Source organism: Poecilia latipinna, unplaced genomic scaffold, assembly GCF_001443285.1.
Source record: "Poecilia latipinna isolate Pla-1442-1.1 unplaced genomic scaffold, P_latipinna-1.0 Scaffold439, whole genome shotgun sequence".
NCBI lineage: Eukaryota > Metazoa > Chordata > Actinopteri > Cyprinodontiformes > Poeciliidae > Poecilia > Poecilia latipinna.
The window spans coordinates 36220-52581 of NW_015113055.1; the positions used below are offsets into that span (position 1 = coordinate 36220).

General features: G+C 39.6%; 1 protein-coding gene across 1 annotated transcript in view; it reads right to left on the bottom strand.

Annotated features, from left to right (window-relative positions):
- Window positions 1-2754: 2754 nt before the first annotated feature.
- faf1 (Fas (TNFRSF6) associated factor 1) overlaps window positions 2755-16362 on the bottom strand; it is a 76880-nt gene continuing 63272 nt past the window's right edge. The window contains exons 18-19 of the mRNA XM_015038352.1: window positions 13552-13767; window positions 2755-3335 (exon numbers count right to left, since the gene is read on the bottom strand). Coding sequence (XP_014893838.1) covers window positions 3252-3335; window positions 13552-13767 — 300 coding nt within the window. The 3' untranslated portion in view covers window positions 2755-3251. The remainder of the gene's footprint in view (window positions 3336-13551; window positions 13768-16362) is intronic.

Genomic DNA, 16362 nt, shown 5'->3' on the forward strand with positions numbered 1-16362 from the left:
AACAGGATTTACACCCCGGTGTATTAATTGGGCCTGAAGGCGACAAGTTGTCTGACTGAGCCTGGAGGAAGTGAGGCTGGCTGAGTGCATTAGGGCGACTCATTCTTTGCGTGAGAAGCGACAGCCACACAGAAACTGACTAATGCACTAATAACTGAACAACCTTACAAATGATATGAAATCGCTTTGGTAAAAACATTAGAGCTACTAGACAGCAGCTTGAAGTGAGGGACATTCATTGGTGCACTGATGCATAAAGACTAATAAAAGCAAAGCTCCGGAGTGCGTATTAGATTACACAGTAAAAAAAAATGCAGTATTTAATTCAGCCATTTTCTGCTTAAAGCTACTGAACTTATTTAGAAGAGAAAACAAAAAAAAAACTGGACAGTTTAGTCTCCACTGTAGAGACTAAAGCTCTGGTCACACATGCTTTGACAACTGATGATTTAAAGGTGTTTTTTCTTTGTTTTTACAATCTATACATAATCTACAGTAATATATATCACTAGGAGGCTGCTTAGATTTGATCTGAGAACATAATCTGTCATTTGTGTAATTATCAGTTGACCCCAAAACATGATCAGAGACATCATTGATTGAAACAGGGTTTTATATAAATTTTTTAGAAAAATTTACTGCTAATTTGCATTTTCAAGAAATGCTAAGAATAAACAAATGAGAAAAAAATGGCTTGTTTATGGGTATGAAATGGAGGTGTGAATTGCCAAATATTTATTGCCAATTAAATGTTTTTTTTTTTTAGAAGTTTAAATAAATAATTTAAGAAATAGCAAGAGCAGGATTTACATAAAAAAGAGGCTCATCAGTTTGTCCCCATCTTCAACACTATTTACACTTTTCCTCAATGTTACTGAAAGTGCCAAAATGTTTATTACAGTGAGAAAGATGGTGGAAAACCATCTTGAACTGACATTCAGCATAAAAGTATTAAAAAAAAAAACCCTAACAAACAAAGGTTTTTATTTTTAAATAAATCATAAATATCCCTAGATTGTGTCAGAGTAAAATCAAAGAGTTATATCTCGTCCATCTCGCTGATCTTGGTTAACATATTTTTTCACTCCCAAGTACACGAGAAGAAAATGAGCTATATAATTTATAAAGTGGACATGACGTCACCTCATTTAAGAAGTGAGAGTGAGTATATTACAGGTGTGGGGGTTTATTAGATGAAGGAGCTACATTTTCTACAAGGAAGTTTTGGACCCGTCTTTCTCCGACTTTGCCTTCAGCTGACAGAGGAGCCCTGCTGCAGATGGAGGGCTAAGCCTCAGTGATCTCTGCTCGCTGGAGGCATCAAGCGCAGTGGCTGATATTAGCAGGTGGCGTGAGAGTGAGGATATTAAAACATTTGTTAAGAGAGGCAAACAAAAGGTCTGCATGTAGTTGTGGTCTCGCATATTCAAACTTTGGCGCAAACCAAAGCAGGACAATAATAAAAAAAAAATACGAATGACTATGATTGCAAGTTAACTCTCTCCAGAAAGAGTGGGAATGATGGTTCTCTGACCCAGATAACCATCATCAACAATAACAAGATCAACATGGAAAAATATCCAGGAACTTGCGCCATCGTATAGAAACTAAAACGTTCCTGGGAATGTGAACCTTGCTGCTGTTCCGGGTGAATACTGACGTCCTCCACGACTCAAATGTCACTCGTTTGTTTTTGGTTTTTTATGCGTTGAAGATGTCTTGTTTTTTTCCCAGGGTGAATTGACGCAAGTAGCTTTTCACTAGTTTGAATTTACGATTAATTTTCTGTAATCCACATGGGTAAAAGCAGACATTCAGCCTCAAATACATCCAGTAATGTTTGGTGAAATTTCAGGTTGTTCATTCTCTTTCCGCAAACGGCACAATTCTGGGTTTTTGTGGAAATGTGAGAATTCGTGTATTTCATTTCATCGGCTTGTTTTCTACTTAAAACTTTTAAGTCAACGCCACAACTTTGGGATTATGCCACAGCAAATGTGTGCTATAATCAAAGTTAAAGGCAATATTACAGTGTGTGACCATTTTTGTTTTGGTGCCCTGGCAATGCATTTACTAGAACATGTATGTGTATTATGTGCATTCGAGAAAATAAACCATAAATTCTATTTGTGAGCCCAATTATTGTCTCACTCCTTGAAGCAAAACGGTTCAAAATATAACAATGAAAAGACTAAATGACATTCATGTCCATCACAGGTGTAGAAAACATCCCTCATTCCCACTTGAATTATCAGGATAGATTTATGAATGTCTTCCTGAAAAAGTTACGTAAGTAAATGATAGGAGGATGTGTGTCTGACAAGTTTAAACAGATTTCTGGGCAGGACAAACGGATGTTTGTATTCATATATTTTATATAATGTATATCAAACTAAAACTAATACAGCATCAAACTGAAAAATGTCAGAAAAAAATGAAAACTAAGGAGAAAAAAGAAAAAAAAAAAAAAAACTGAATCAACCTGGCGTTGTGGAGCAGTGCATGTTAAAACCAGAGGAAGCAGAGAGAGACATCGAGTCCCGCCCCCCGCAGCGGGCAAAACGTGGAGTTAGGCAAAGGCTAATGGGGTAAAATACAGGTGGAGATGAGGCACCCCAACCTTCAGAGGGCAACATCTAGTTGTGATATTCATTTTATTACAATTTTAACATTTCAGTTGTATTTCAAACACAAAAACCTAAAAAAAAAAAAAAAAAAAGCGGCTTCGGTGTGTCAAATGAGGAAACGGGGGAAGAAGTCCTTAATTATTATTTATTCTCATTTTTTTTTTCTGTGACAAAGATTTGTCTACTTAGTCTCTCAACACTGTTATTGTTCTTCGTGTTGTGAGAGAGAACCATGACACAGCAGTTTAGAGTCATGAAGTTGTCAGGTGTGTGAACAATTGAGGAAGATGGACAGAGATTCGGGGAAGGTGAAAATTTGGCTGTGTGCTTGTGACATTGTCCTTTCTTCTCTGTGCAACACCAGACTTTCATGTACCACAAAACAGGCCATGGGCAGAACAGCTTATTTGAACGTGTGTGTTTGAGTGTGTGTGTGTGTCTGTGTGTCTGTGTGTCACTGGATGTGCATGCCAGTGTATGCTAGTCTGAGAGATGGTGGCATATGTGTGTTTGTATGGTCAGCCCAGACGGTGAGGAGGAGGGGGCCACGCTCTGTGACTAGTGCGCGTCCAGCCAGTTCGTCAGTCAGTGAGTGGGTCCTCTCAGCATTCAGAGGGTCCGCTCCTATTCCTTAGCCTCCAGGAAGAGCGTCTCCTGAGGAAACAACTTGGCCTCCAGCAGAGTCGACCCAGGATCCAACTGGGTGATCTGAGGAGAAACGGGAGTGGGGAACATTCTCAGATTAAAAGTCCTGGAACAAGCCAGTGGTTCATTTCAGTACCGGTCAAAATAAGCAACATAACTTCAACACAATTAAAACACAAGGTAACACTTTATTTGAAGGGGTTGTTCATAAGACTGATATGACACTGATATAAATTATGGTCATGGTCATGAACACGAGGAAGCCTTTATGAATGTTTATGACTGTTGTCATGAAGTGTCAATTGGTAAATAATGACACTTTTAATGCAAAATTGCTTAAAAGTTGCATTGAACATTCATTAAAAGTGCAAAATTTGAATCGTTTGGTAAATAATGACACTTTAATGCAAAGTTGGCACTTTTAATGGACTTTTAAGGCAACTTTGCATTAAAAGTGTCATTATTTACTGAATGACACGTCATGACAACAGCGATGGATATTCATAAAGACTCCTTCATGTTCATGACCGATGTTATGTCATGTTTATGGCAGCGTCGTCATATCAGTCTTATTCACACGCCTTCAAATAAAGTGTTACCAAACACAGTTCTTGGAAATTTAAATAAATAAAATGAATGTACTACACTTACAATGCTTTTTAAATATAAATATAGTCATCTACACTGGAAAAATAAAATATTTCAACCATCTTAATTGAATTGCTTCACTTGGTAACAAGTAATTCAGTTGAGTTTATCCAACATAATTTATTAAGTTGGTTTAACTTGACAAATTTAAGGCAGTCTTACTCAGTTTAGTTTACTTCAAATAAGTAAACTAATAAAGGATCTTTTTGTCTGAAAGGCTTTTTCTTGTTTTGTTCAGGCGACCTTTTATTTGGGAATAATTAGACAGGGAAGTGGGTAATGAAAGAGAGGGGGCAACGGACACCAGGCCAGGAAGTGAACCTGTGACGGCCGTGTCGAGGACTGAGGCGTCCTTATGTGGGTTGAGCTGCGCCACCACAGAACCTGGTTGGTACAGGATCTGTCCTGGTGAAGCTCGAGTCATGACGTCAAATGTAAAATACAAACGCAGCAACAAACTTATTTTTATCCAAATAAAATCAAAGCAAAAAGTTTCTTTAAGTAAAAAAATTGTAGGTTTTGAGTTAATTCAACATAAAAAAGTAAGTTGTCATCACGAAACCAAAGAAAAAAAATTAAGTGAGATTAACATGAACTACAGCCCAAAATATACTTATTAGAGTGTGTGCAGAATAATATTCTCTCTCAGTGCTTAATGTGTTTACTTTTTAAACTAGAACAAGTCCAAACCAGTTTGCCCTGAAAAGCTACAAAAGGCTTGCAAAGTTATTCAAACCCACCAAACATCCCCACATTTTATCGCACGTTTTACAAAAATAACCCCAAATAACTTTAAGTGAGGTGAACATTTTTACCAAGCCTCCTCTACTCTGACAGCCCAAAATACAATCTAGCGCAATCACTTGATCTCAGAAGTCTTCAAAACAATTATTGGAGTCCATCTGTTTTCTAAGTTTATATTACAAACCCCTACTTAAGATGTGATGAACCGGAAGAGGATTTGGTAAATATGAATGCACACCAAAATGTTCATTATTTCTAATTGGGGGCAGGGGGTGAAAACTCTTGCTTTTCATAGACACCACATATAAATCCTAAAAAAACACAGTGGAATTGAAGTCGTAACATAACTAAATGTTGACTGTAAATCTGTTTTCCCACCATATCTGAAACGTTTCAGCCGCCTCTTCAGAGTTATCCTTATTAAGTCAGAACTGCTTCAGCCAATTCACTGCCATTAAAATCCTTCTGTGACTGACAGATCTGAGAGATCTGCTGGGATTTATACTGGAGAACAGTGCAGCTGTAGTTTTATGTGTGTGTGTGTATTATTCTAACATAATGTTTGCAAAAAAAAAAAAAAAAAAAAAATTTAAAAGAAAAGTGAGCGGCGAGACTCCAGTTACCCTGAGAGAACGTTTTGGTTTGTTTTCTTAAAAGAGCTCCGATCCAGAACAAACTGATGAAGATTACAGGCGAGTGAGAGAGAGCGAGAGAGAATTAACCAATGTGTTTTTAAACGACTAATAAGGACTAATTCAAGCAGCGAAAAAGGTCAAAGAGAAGCATCGCTAATGGTGTAAAGGAGAGAAACATTTAGCGGCGCTGAATGCTCCTCATAAAGGCAATTCTGTAGAAAGGAATAACGCTGTGCCACCCACAGCGCCACTGATCAGGTTAGCTCACAAAAAGGGGCTCGGAGCTGTTTTTTACCAAGCAGGACAACCCGACTCTCCCTGACATCAGCCAACCCTGTGGGCCTCTTAGCTTATGTGAGCTAATCACTGGAGGTTTAGTGTTACATTGGGCCAATCTAACACCTGGGCCGAACGGGCGAGGCGGTGTGACACCGAGATGTGTCCGGGGCTTATCTGATCACTGCTGTGTCAGCCCCGTCTGATTAGGAATCCTTTCCTAACCTCGCAGCGGGATAATTAGCCGGCTCCCTGTACCTGCTGTAGAAAGGTCAGAGGGCAAGCCGAGCGCCGTAAAGGTCACACCCCCCAACAAGTAAAGTCACGGTCTTCACACAGGCGTTCGTAGGCGGAGAAATATGAGCAGTGACCGTGAACTGAGCCACAACTCTACTTGTTCTCACCGGCCGCAGGCTAATTACACAGATCTTTATTATTAATGTTAAGAGTTGTGGCTCAGTCACACTTAGGGAGAATTTCTGGGTTAACAAATGTGTCTGAAAAGGTTTGAGGTGGTATTTTGGTTATTACTCTATTATAATCTTCAATAAAAATAATTGTAAGCATTTTAAAACGAGTTCAAGCAGTATAATCCAAGCTTTTATTTAAAACTAAATGAGGAAATATTACTTATGAAATCTGCTGATTTATTACAGAGAACTGAATACAACTTTTCAAATCATAAAATAGATTAAATTTATTGACTGGGTTAAACATTTAGAATGAATGGCTGATAAATGTTAGTAAAATGGAAAAAAATATTCTCCTCGTTTGTCATTCTGATCTTTGTCAAGTAACACAAGCAGAACAAGCAGATACTTTTAACACAGAAATTATTTTCATATTTGCCTTTACTATAAGTAAGGAAAGAGTGAAATATCCATCTTTTAGCCAGCTGAAAGGCAGTGTGTAGCAACGTACTGATAACAGGTAAAACAATGTTTCAACAGTGAGGCCCAAAATTATTCATAGTCCTGGCAGGAAAAGAAAATTGCTGTCAAATTGGTGTTTGTTTTTGACAGGCATCACCCAAAAATATAGTGAATAGTATGAACTCTAATATATTTTTTATAACAATTATGCATCAAAAACTGTCTATATGATTTGAAATGAACATGAGAATATATTTTTTGGCATGACAACACTGAAACCTTATGAGATTTTTGATTGTTTATCTTTGAAGCTGGAAGGCCTCTGTGCCATCACCCTAATCTCCACAAATTCTCTATCAGACTCAAGCCAGGATTCTGCCTGAACTGCTAAAAAAATATATTATTTACAGTGAGAAGAAACATGTTAAGAAAAAATTTAAAAAATGACTTTAAACCTAAATCTGCCAGGGGTGTGGATAATTTTGGGCCACCTATGTAACATTTATTAACTACAGTTTGTTTTTTGACATGTAGGATTAACCAAAAATTTAGACTAAGCACCTTATAAATCTAGTTTTAGTTTGCGTACAGTGCAAACTATTAAGTTACATTTAACACTTAAGACCCTTTTTTCCACAATTATGAGTGAATTTCTAAGCACTGTTATGAATTATAGAAAATAAGTTAAAGACACATCTAATAGCATGTATTTAACCAAGATGTTCAACTTATTATTTAACATCCAGGAATTTTTTTTTTCTCTTGTTTTATGTAGTCCACTGTTATATTAGTTCGCCGGCTATCATTAATGCTTTCCTTTCCTACAGCGCTGACCCACTTTAGGCTGTGAAAGGGTGAGAAAAGAGAAAGAGGGCAAGAGGCGTCGGGGAAGGTTGGGAGGACGTATCAGCGTGAGATAAACTCTCCATCTCCCACAGGTGTTTGAAAATGTCACTCCGTGTGGAAGTTGGGATCGCGTTTTCATCTCCTCGTCCTCATTTCAATGTGTCATTTAGACTCTCGACTCCCCAGCAGGGTTCTGGGCTGTGGAGAGAAGCCTGTGTGCGTGAGCCGCCAAAGGTGGGAAGAAAGGAAAAAAAATAAATAAAAATGGCGAACAGGACCGCTGCGTTCCTTTTTCCACCTCGGGAGCGGCGCGTCACAAATGGCTGCCATGCTAATGAACCCGACAGGCTGTTGTGACACCACAGCATCAGGTAGGAGTAAATGAGGCTTTGTGGTGGGAGCAGGTGTGTGTGCGGAATCGGCACGAGTGTGTGTGTGCGTGTGTGTGTGTGTGCGTGTGCGTGTGTGTGTGTGTGTGTGTGTGTGTGTGTTCTGAGAGTAAAATTGGGTGGAAAGGGTTTGTGCACCAGGGAGGGAGAGCAGCATCTGACTCTGAAAAAGAGAAGCAGGGAAACAACATGCCACACTGACACAGGAGACGGGCGCCATCGGTGATTGTTTACATTGTTATCCAATTAACAGACCATAAGCATGGAGGCATCTGTCAACAAACAAAGCTGTTGTTTTTCCTCTGCTCTGCCTAAGCCATATCCTCTCTTCTCCTGCCTATGCAGCCACACATGCATTCATAAACACACGCAGCCATACAAAACAGGACAGAGATAACGTCTAACCTCGAGTCAATATGACTTTTAAATCAGACAGTGAAATCAATAAGCGGAATTAGAGGAGGGCTGGAAATATGACATCTGCCTTTTGAACTTCTCATCCAACAATTAGAAGAATAACATCTGGAGCTAATTAGCAACGGGGAGAAAAATCAACAGAATAAGCGCTAAATTAACTTTTTGTTTTTAAACTTGAGATCAGTTTTAAAGAGATAATAAGAGAGATAAATGTGATACCTTCCATTACAAAGCCTCACTTAAAAATTGGATCCAAACAAGAAAACAGATGGGGGCTTTTCCACAATCTCTAATTTTCTCTCTCTTGTCTCACTTATTTAAGAAGAAAAAAATAAATAAAATAAAATCTGTGTATTTACCATCACAGGAACAGGGTGTCTCAACACAGTTAAAAATCGCATAATTAGCTATTAATGTGGGTTTTAAAATAAACAGCACGATTGTACGTCACTGGAAAGAAATGAATAAAGCGGGCCGATAAGAGAGGAGGCGACACCGAGCAACGCTCCGCTGTGAAAGAGAAGAAAGGCAAAATAAACACGGGGCCCTCAAGATGTCCGTTTCCAGCGCAATCAGACGTGCAGCTGAAATAACGCATTTTTAATGAAGCCATTACAGGCCCTGCTATGTTAATTAAAACCAAATAACTTGTCTGTTTTAAACTAGTGTTGTCAAGTGTTTATTTGGCCAATTACAAAAGCAGTGGGAGATCATTATCTGCTGCCAGGAGCGTTGACAGCATGTAGTGCTGGGGCGTGAACAGAGCAGAACAGAAAAGAGTACGGCACTTCAAAGGCCGGAGGAAAAAGACTGGACTGGGGGTAGGACTGAAGATTTAAAGAAAAAGAAATGGAGGAGAGAAAGAAAGAGGAGCAAGGAGAAGGCAGCTTGTTCTTAAATAATCAACTTAAAGGTGAATAAGAAGTGTTTCTAAGAAGCTCAATTTGGGAAAAGTTTAAAGGGATGAGGGGAAAAAAAAAACAATAAAAGCTAGAAACTCAGAGTGAAGTGCTTCATTTTCTCTTTGCAGATATTTAAAGATATTTTAAAATAACCTGTTTCTTTGCAATGTTTCTGTTTAAAAAATGTAACTGAACAATCAAAGCAAAATCTGTTCTCTACTCATTCAAACCCCGATGACTCGGCAGCCATTTTCAGATAAACTTGGACACAAATCTGGTCGTTTTTAGTTGGAAGCGTGGGCAACATTGCATTCTTTACTGTATATGATGACATGCAGAGAGTTTAGAGAATCACTGGATGAATCTTCAGCTGTGATGCACCTGATTTAGCTGCTGTTCACCAAGAGATTCCCAGAGAATCCCGTTTCTCCTTTTCATTGCAACTTTTGTCATTAACTCAATAAATACCACAAAATACTGCGATAAAATTAAGTGATTTGGGACGTAGCATAAGCACATGCAGATGTCACAGTCTTCACAACAGAGAGCAATACGAGCCACACCATCTGCTACACAACATTTAATCTCGGTGAAGTTTGTGCTTTCAACTCTGACTTTGTGTTAGATGTAAAATTGACTACTTATAATTTAGTGGTAAATTATTGAGCTACAAAGGTTTCTTCAGTTTTTTGTTTTTTTTTAATGAGGTATGACCGGCTGATTTGAAATATTGAACAATTCAGATGTTTGGGTTTTTAATTTATTTATTTTATTTACATCAATATCACATAAAAATGTGTTGCTGTTTCTTTAAAAGAAGTCGTAACTTTGAATGTTACGTAAATACGTAGATAATCTTCTTTTCTCCATCAAAGTATATGTCCCTAACCTTAAGATGACTTACTGAACACCCAAACATTTCCCATGGACATGAAAGCATTTATAGAAAAGAAACAAACAAAAAAAACAGTAGGTTTAAACACAGTTTAAAGGTTTAAACCATTTATTGACAAAAAAACTTCAGTTAATCAGATTTTTGAGGAAAACTGTCCCATCTCTGGCCAACTGGTTGGTGAGTCTCTAAACCTAAAATCCACAAATCTTTACAAAACGCCATCTACTGGCTTCTAATCCAGAATAAACTTCCTCCTATCGCAGATTGCTCTGATAACAGTAACAGTGTGCTAAACTGCCAAAAATCTTTCAGCAAAGCAACAATAAACAAAACGAAACGTCGAGCGAAAAGCGATTTTAAGACCAAAATCCTTCTTTATGTTCAGAAAAAGAAACACTGAATTACGTTAGAGCCGGTGTTGATATAAGAGGGAAAGACTGTTGGAAAAAAAAAAACCCAAAGAAACAACAAACTATTAAAAGTACAGGCTGCTTAACCTCCCACAAGTCGTCCCAGGACACCTTCAGATAACAAGAAAAACAAAACCTGGTTTTGTAGCAGATGTAAAACCTATTTCAGCGCAGACAACAGCGTCTTTCTTTGTCACCGTTTATTTTTTTCCCTCCCCATCTCTCGTTTTACATAGGAGTCCAACGCTGGACGGGGTATTACGAGGAGGAGGTGACATGCATTACAGTATCATGTTGAGAAAACCCAATACATTTGTTTGACATTGTTTGGGTTTGTGTGAGCGGCCGCACAGGAAGCTCCTACTGCAAACCGTTTTAACGGCAGCCTCAACATTTTTCCCGCATGCTGAAGGAAGAAGAGCTTTTTTTTCCCCATTTTGAGAAGTATCAAAGAAAAGGAGGGGAAATTCTTGAATGAAGAGCTGAAAACTGAAACACTGAGCCGCTCAACAACCCCCTCACCTCCCCCCCACCACGCTCTTCGTCAAACCCGCTGACAGACATAGAAATGGAGGAAGGGTTAGTTCCCTGAGCACGGCTAAGCCTGGTACAAATGATGCCAGTGTAAGGCCTGCTGTAGTGCTGAAGAGATAAGCCTCTGATACCAAATGTTGACGAAGACACTGAGTCCAAAATGTGGAGACTAATAGACACTGGCTAAGGGAGAAAGGAGGTTGCAGAAGCGTGAATCAAGACATTTCTAAACATTCAAGTCATTAAAATTCAAGCTGAAACAAGGTCTGCAACTAGATACATACGTAAGCAAAAATAAAGTTAGCTTTTAATCCTGGAGAACACCATTGTAAATCAGCTCCGAATAATTTCCTAAAGTTGGATTCTGTAAAGCTAAATGAGCTGAAAAGACGGAAATAGTGAAGCAGCACAAAGAGCGACGGAAAACTTAAAGAAGGTTTCAACAGTTGTGCGGTCTTACAAATGCAATAGTGCTCTATCCTCTATCCTCCGAGCCTGGCAGAGCAACAGTGAGAGCGTCTGGACGGGATGGGAGCTTTCTATGCTCCCTCTCATTTAATTACAACACAGAGCTGCCGGATTAGACGGGGGCCTGTGTTCGCAGCCTCATACTGGCACTAACACTCGGCTGCTCGCCTTTCGGTTTCCTGGAATTATCTCCCGTTTTCTACTTTTTAATATCGCCGCCACTTGTCTTCTCTATCCTTTTGTCTTTCAGACTGTTTCTCTGATTAAATCTTTTCTTTGTTCAAGCGTTTGTCCTCTCTGTTCTCTTCCCTCACCAGCTCTGCAATCACCATCCTCTTCCGACTCCTCTCCCACCCCCCGCTCTCCTCTAATCCTGCCATCCTGTTTTTGCTGGAATTTCATCTGCGACGCAGGCACATCTTTATCTCTGTCTCAAACACATGTTTACTCTTGATTATAAAGAGACAACTGTGAATCCTTTAAGTGACAAAGTTGTGAGCGGGGCATGTGTTTGCCTGAAAATATTTGTGCATGTGTTGAATTGTGCGATGCCGACGAAACGGGAGTGTGAGCTGCGCGTTAATGTGTGTGTTAGGTGTTTGTGCCCCGACGGTCTCTGCAGACGGCGACGGCGCTCTGCCCGGGCAAGCCTACGCTCACACACCTCTTTGCAACCACTACCACCCTTCAACATGCACTCATGTCCTGATTAATGGAAATCTAGCAGCATGGCTAATTAAACTGGTAGTTAGAGCGGCGCTCATTAGCTCGCTACCACGGAGCGTGGCGACCAAGCCCTCTAATGACTGGTTGCAGCTAGCTGACTGCTGCCAGGCATCAACAGAAGAGCCAAGGAGACTACTACTGTTAGCGCTGACAACTGTATCCTAACATTGTCAAATTGTACTACAGGGACAACGGACCGATAATAATTAATATTCACTAAATAATACATGGACACAGGAGGACGCAGAGACAGATTCAACACTGTAATAGCTCAGAAACAAGAAATCAAAGGCAGCAGTACTGCAGCAGCGCAAAACAGCAGCACTAAGATGGAAGCGGAAAGAAAAAGAGATAGAAAAATTGAATCGTCAAAAAAATTACAGCGGATTATCTTTACCATGATCCCTGCTGTTTGCCCGAGGTTTATCTCGTGTCCAACTGAAACAGCCAATTACTGCAGAGGAGTTTTCCAGCAGAGATGATCGTTATAACTTAACATACGTTAAAACCTGCTGTGTAGCCCTTTTCTAGTGGACAACATAAAGGAGGATTAAAGCACTTACGTCGTTGTAAAAACGGTTTTCAATCAAATTCAACAAACCATTTGAGTTTCTGTATTGTTGGTAATGTCTGATGTACAGCTTAGCATGCTGCTCCATCAGTTAGCCTTAGCGCTAATACCAAATTCCCTCTGCGGCTTCATGATGAGCCAAAACACCTAGACCTTATTTCTTTTGCAGGATACAAAAGAGCTGAGGCATTTTATCTAAGCTGTTTCCAGCAAGCAAAAACATGTTCACCGTATGAATGTACTGTAGGGATGTTTTGAACCAGTTTGGGTCCTGATAAAGACACTTTTAAACGTTTAAAAAAGGATAAACTTAAATTTCTCTTGTTGTACTGCCATCACAGATTCTACACGTTTCAACATGTTAAATTTAAGGCTGCAGATAAAGTTTAGATCTACAAAAGTTATACAATGCGACTCCCATTCCCCACAAAGTCTGCAAAACAAGAGAACGTTTTCTAAAGATTTGTCTAAAGACAATTAAGCGGAATCGCACTAAACTCTGCTACCAAACTAAATCATCATCAAGTCATAATACAGTTACGTTAGCCAAGTTCTTCTGCAAACTGTTCTGCAGAAAAGCATCGTCAGCAGGAGAAAAATGTGACATTATTTAAGACAAACTGCAGCTGAATGTGTTAAATCAGATATAATACTAGGAGCAAATGATAATGCTGTGTGAATTTAGGTGAAACCTGAAAACAATATGAGAATAGAAAGGCCATCCTGCAGAGGTTTTGGTTAATAAAAAAACTAAACAGTGACACATAAACTCGATTAAATGTAATGAATTTCTTTCTGCTTTTTTTATTTTCTGCATAACAAAAAACATTCAGTAAATAGTGGCGAATGATCTCCAAATTAAATTTGTAAATGAACAAATACGAACAAGAGTGTCAGTTTCCCCACTGTTCTTTCATATTGGTAAGAAAATATGCAGAATGCTCACATTTCTACGAGGGAAGGTGGTGAGGATCTTGAATTCTTCGAAGGGAAATCCTTTGGAGGCCACAAAGTCAAAGAGGACCTGGAGCCGACAGCTGCCCAGGAAACGCCTTTCCAGAAACTCGCCGCTCGGCGTGCGGATTCTCAGTTTGCTGATTTGCTCTCCTGACTCCTCATCGGGCTCGGGCGGTAAAGCCTGCTCCAACGATAAACGAATCGCCTGAAAACAAAGAAAATAATCCAGAGTTGTTGTTTTGTTTTTTTTTATAATTTGTATTTATATGATTTTACTGCCGCTGCTCAAGGGGAGCAGACAAGTTTGCATTCAGGTTCTGGTTGGATTGAACTACAACTTCCCATTTTCACAAGCCAATCACATTTGTTGGGAGAAATTTTAATTTGAACAGCTTAAGAGCAAATTTAGCATAGATTGCATTATCTTGTAAATTAAAACAATTTATACAAACTGATAACCTTTTTTCCGTTGTACAATCCGTTTACTTACCTGTAGCTGTATAGGAAACAAAGTTCAGGCATGTGAGGGACGACTGGCTGGTCTAATTTTAGACATGCAAAAAGACACTTAATATGAAAACATACATGTGAAAAAAATGAAGGAAGAAAAAAACCCCTGTTCAAACAATAATATGGATGGAAAATAATGTATTGTTCATCATGTAACTGGTGAACAATACAAACTGAAATATCTACGTTTCAAAATTTGATCGATAGAAATTAGTATGTCGTGTTTACCACAACTCCATGTAATTTGAGACTCATTTGTAGCTAAAAATGAAATAAATATTCAGAATTTTTCTCCATAATGTTGAACTTTTTGTTTGTATCACTATTTGTATAAAATATTAACATTTCTGCCATTTTGCTTGTCACTGCTGTTGGGGTTTCCTCGGTTCCCCTTATCTCTCCCGTTCTTGCCCCCCTCCCTCGTCTCTTGATAATTATCGAGGTCTGTCCAGTGTGCTGCCTGAACCAATATGGCCTGCTGGGCCTTTACTTTAATAAAGCCAACTGTGAAACACGGGGAATGTTTAATTTTCGCCATGTTGTAAAGTAAATCTGCCTCTGACACTTTAAGGCAACCAGACCCAGCACGGTGTATGTGAGCTGAAATGAGAAGACACTTTAAAGAAAAGTAAAGTTTGGAATATCTTATGTCACTCTGATGTTCAGCCCACAACGCCTTTCCCATTTAAATATCAAAACATGTAAAACAAAGCCCAAAGTCTGTTTGATTCTCTGCAGATTGACATTAATTAATCAACCCTGTTGTACTTAGATTATTATTAAATTAGCTGCCCTGTGTCTCACACCTGTTCCCCAAAGCCTCGTGAAGCTCTGAAGGTTGCCAAGTTTCAAACAAGTATGATAAGAAAAAAAGCACCAAGTGTGAACTTTCTTCATTCTCTGACTTCTTGTTCTACTAAACTGAGACTGATGCTGCGGAGTGTCTCCTCATAAAATACAGTTTTGAGTTTTGTTTGATACAGTTAAATACTTTTTTTTAAAGAGACACATAAACGTGGCAACGTGTTCCACATCAGACTCCGCATGGATCAAAATGCACAAAGACAAACATCAACTGTCATCTTTCACAGCAAAGCTAATCAATTCTCCAGAGTTTCCAGAAAAACGTGCTTCAGCTGCTCCCCTGAGCGTCCCACGTCTCTCTGCTCCTCACCCCTCACCTCCTTCTCACCCGCCTCCCCCGCTTGTTGTTCCTGTTTGGCCAGCCGGGGAGCATATGCTGTGACAACAAGCCCCGGCTTTATTTACACACCATAATGCAATTATATTTCATAAGAGTGTACAACAGTAGCTCATTAGCAGCTTCTGGTGTTGGGTGGGCAGGGTAGGGCGCGTGCCGCTCCGCCATCAGCTCCCCCAGGTACACGAGCTGATGCTGACTGAGTTAAAGGGGCCCCCGGGGACAGAGTCACGCGCACACACACACACACACACACGTAGCAGACAGAAGTGTGCATTTTGGACATTTAAATGCAGTGAGTGAGCACCACAGAGAAGCACATCCACCCATAAAAGGGAGATAGCGTCCTACAAGAAACCACAGCACACGCGTCTGGTGAATCGCCGGGCCCAGGAAGGCCGGCACAAATAATCAGGAGCATCTCTCCGTCTATTCACCTGCATCAGCAGCTCCGCTCGGCTAACCGCAGAGAGCAAACAGATGACGAGCAGGGGGGAAGAGGAGCACCTGACAGCCACACAACTGTATGCTAAGACCCCATGAAGGAGGTAAATAATAATGCCAGCTTACATACAACCCCGCCCCCAATTCAGAGGCTCTTACTTTCATCTCCCTTTTCTTTGCACAAAGGCACAAAATCACAGGGATGGCGTTCCCTCTAGCATTGCCCTCTCTCTGGTGGCAGCCTGAGCTTTTTGTTGCGTCTGCACTTCCTCCAACCCACAGCACGCCAGATCGGAGCCTCATAAGACTCAAATGAAAACTGTGAACTAACAAAATGTGAAACTGTTTGTTGTAAAAGGGTGGAGCACGCCGTTTCTCTTTCGTTCATTCTCATCAGTCAGGCGACACAATGCAGATGTGTCATAGAATGAAAGTAATAATTACTGCTTAAGAAAAAAAGTATAAACATTTCAACAGAGTAGCCGCTATTAATTGTTCTGATAGGGGAAGCAACTTTAAATTGATTAAAGATTAGAATAAACTTGGCATTTAAATAAATTTGCTCTACATCAATTTACTCATTAATATACATATTTTATTTTATGTAAAGTCTACTAAGCTTGTGAAGGTTTGTCTTTTAGTAAA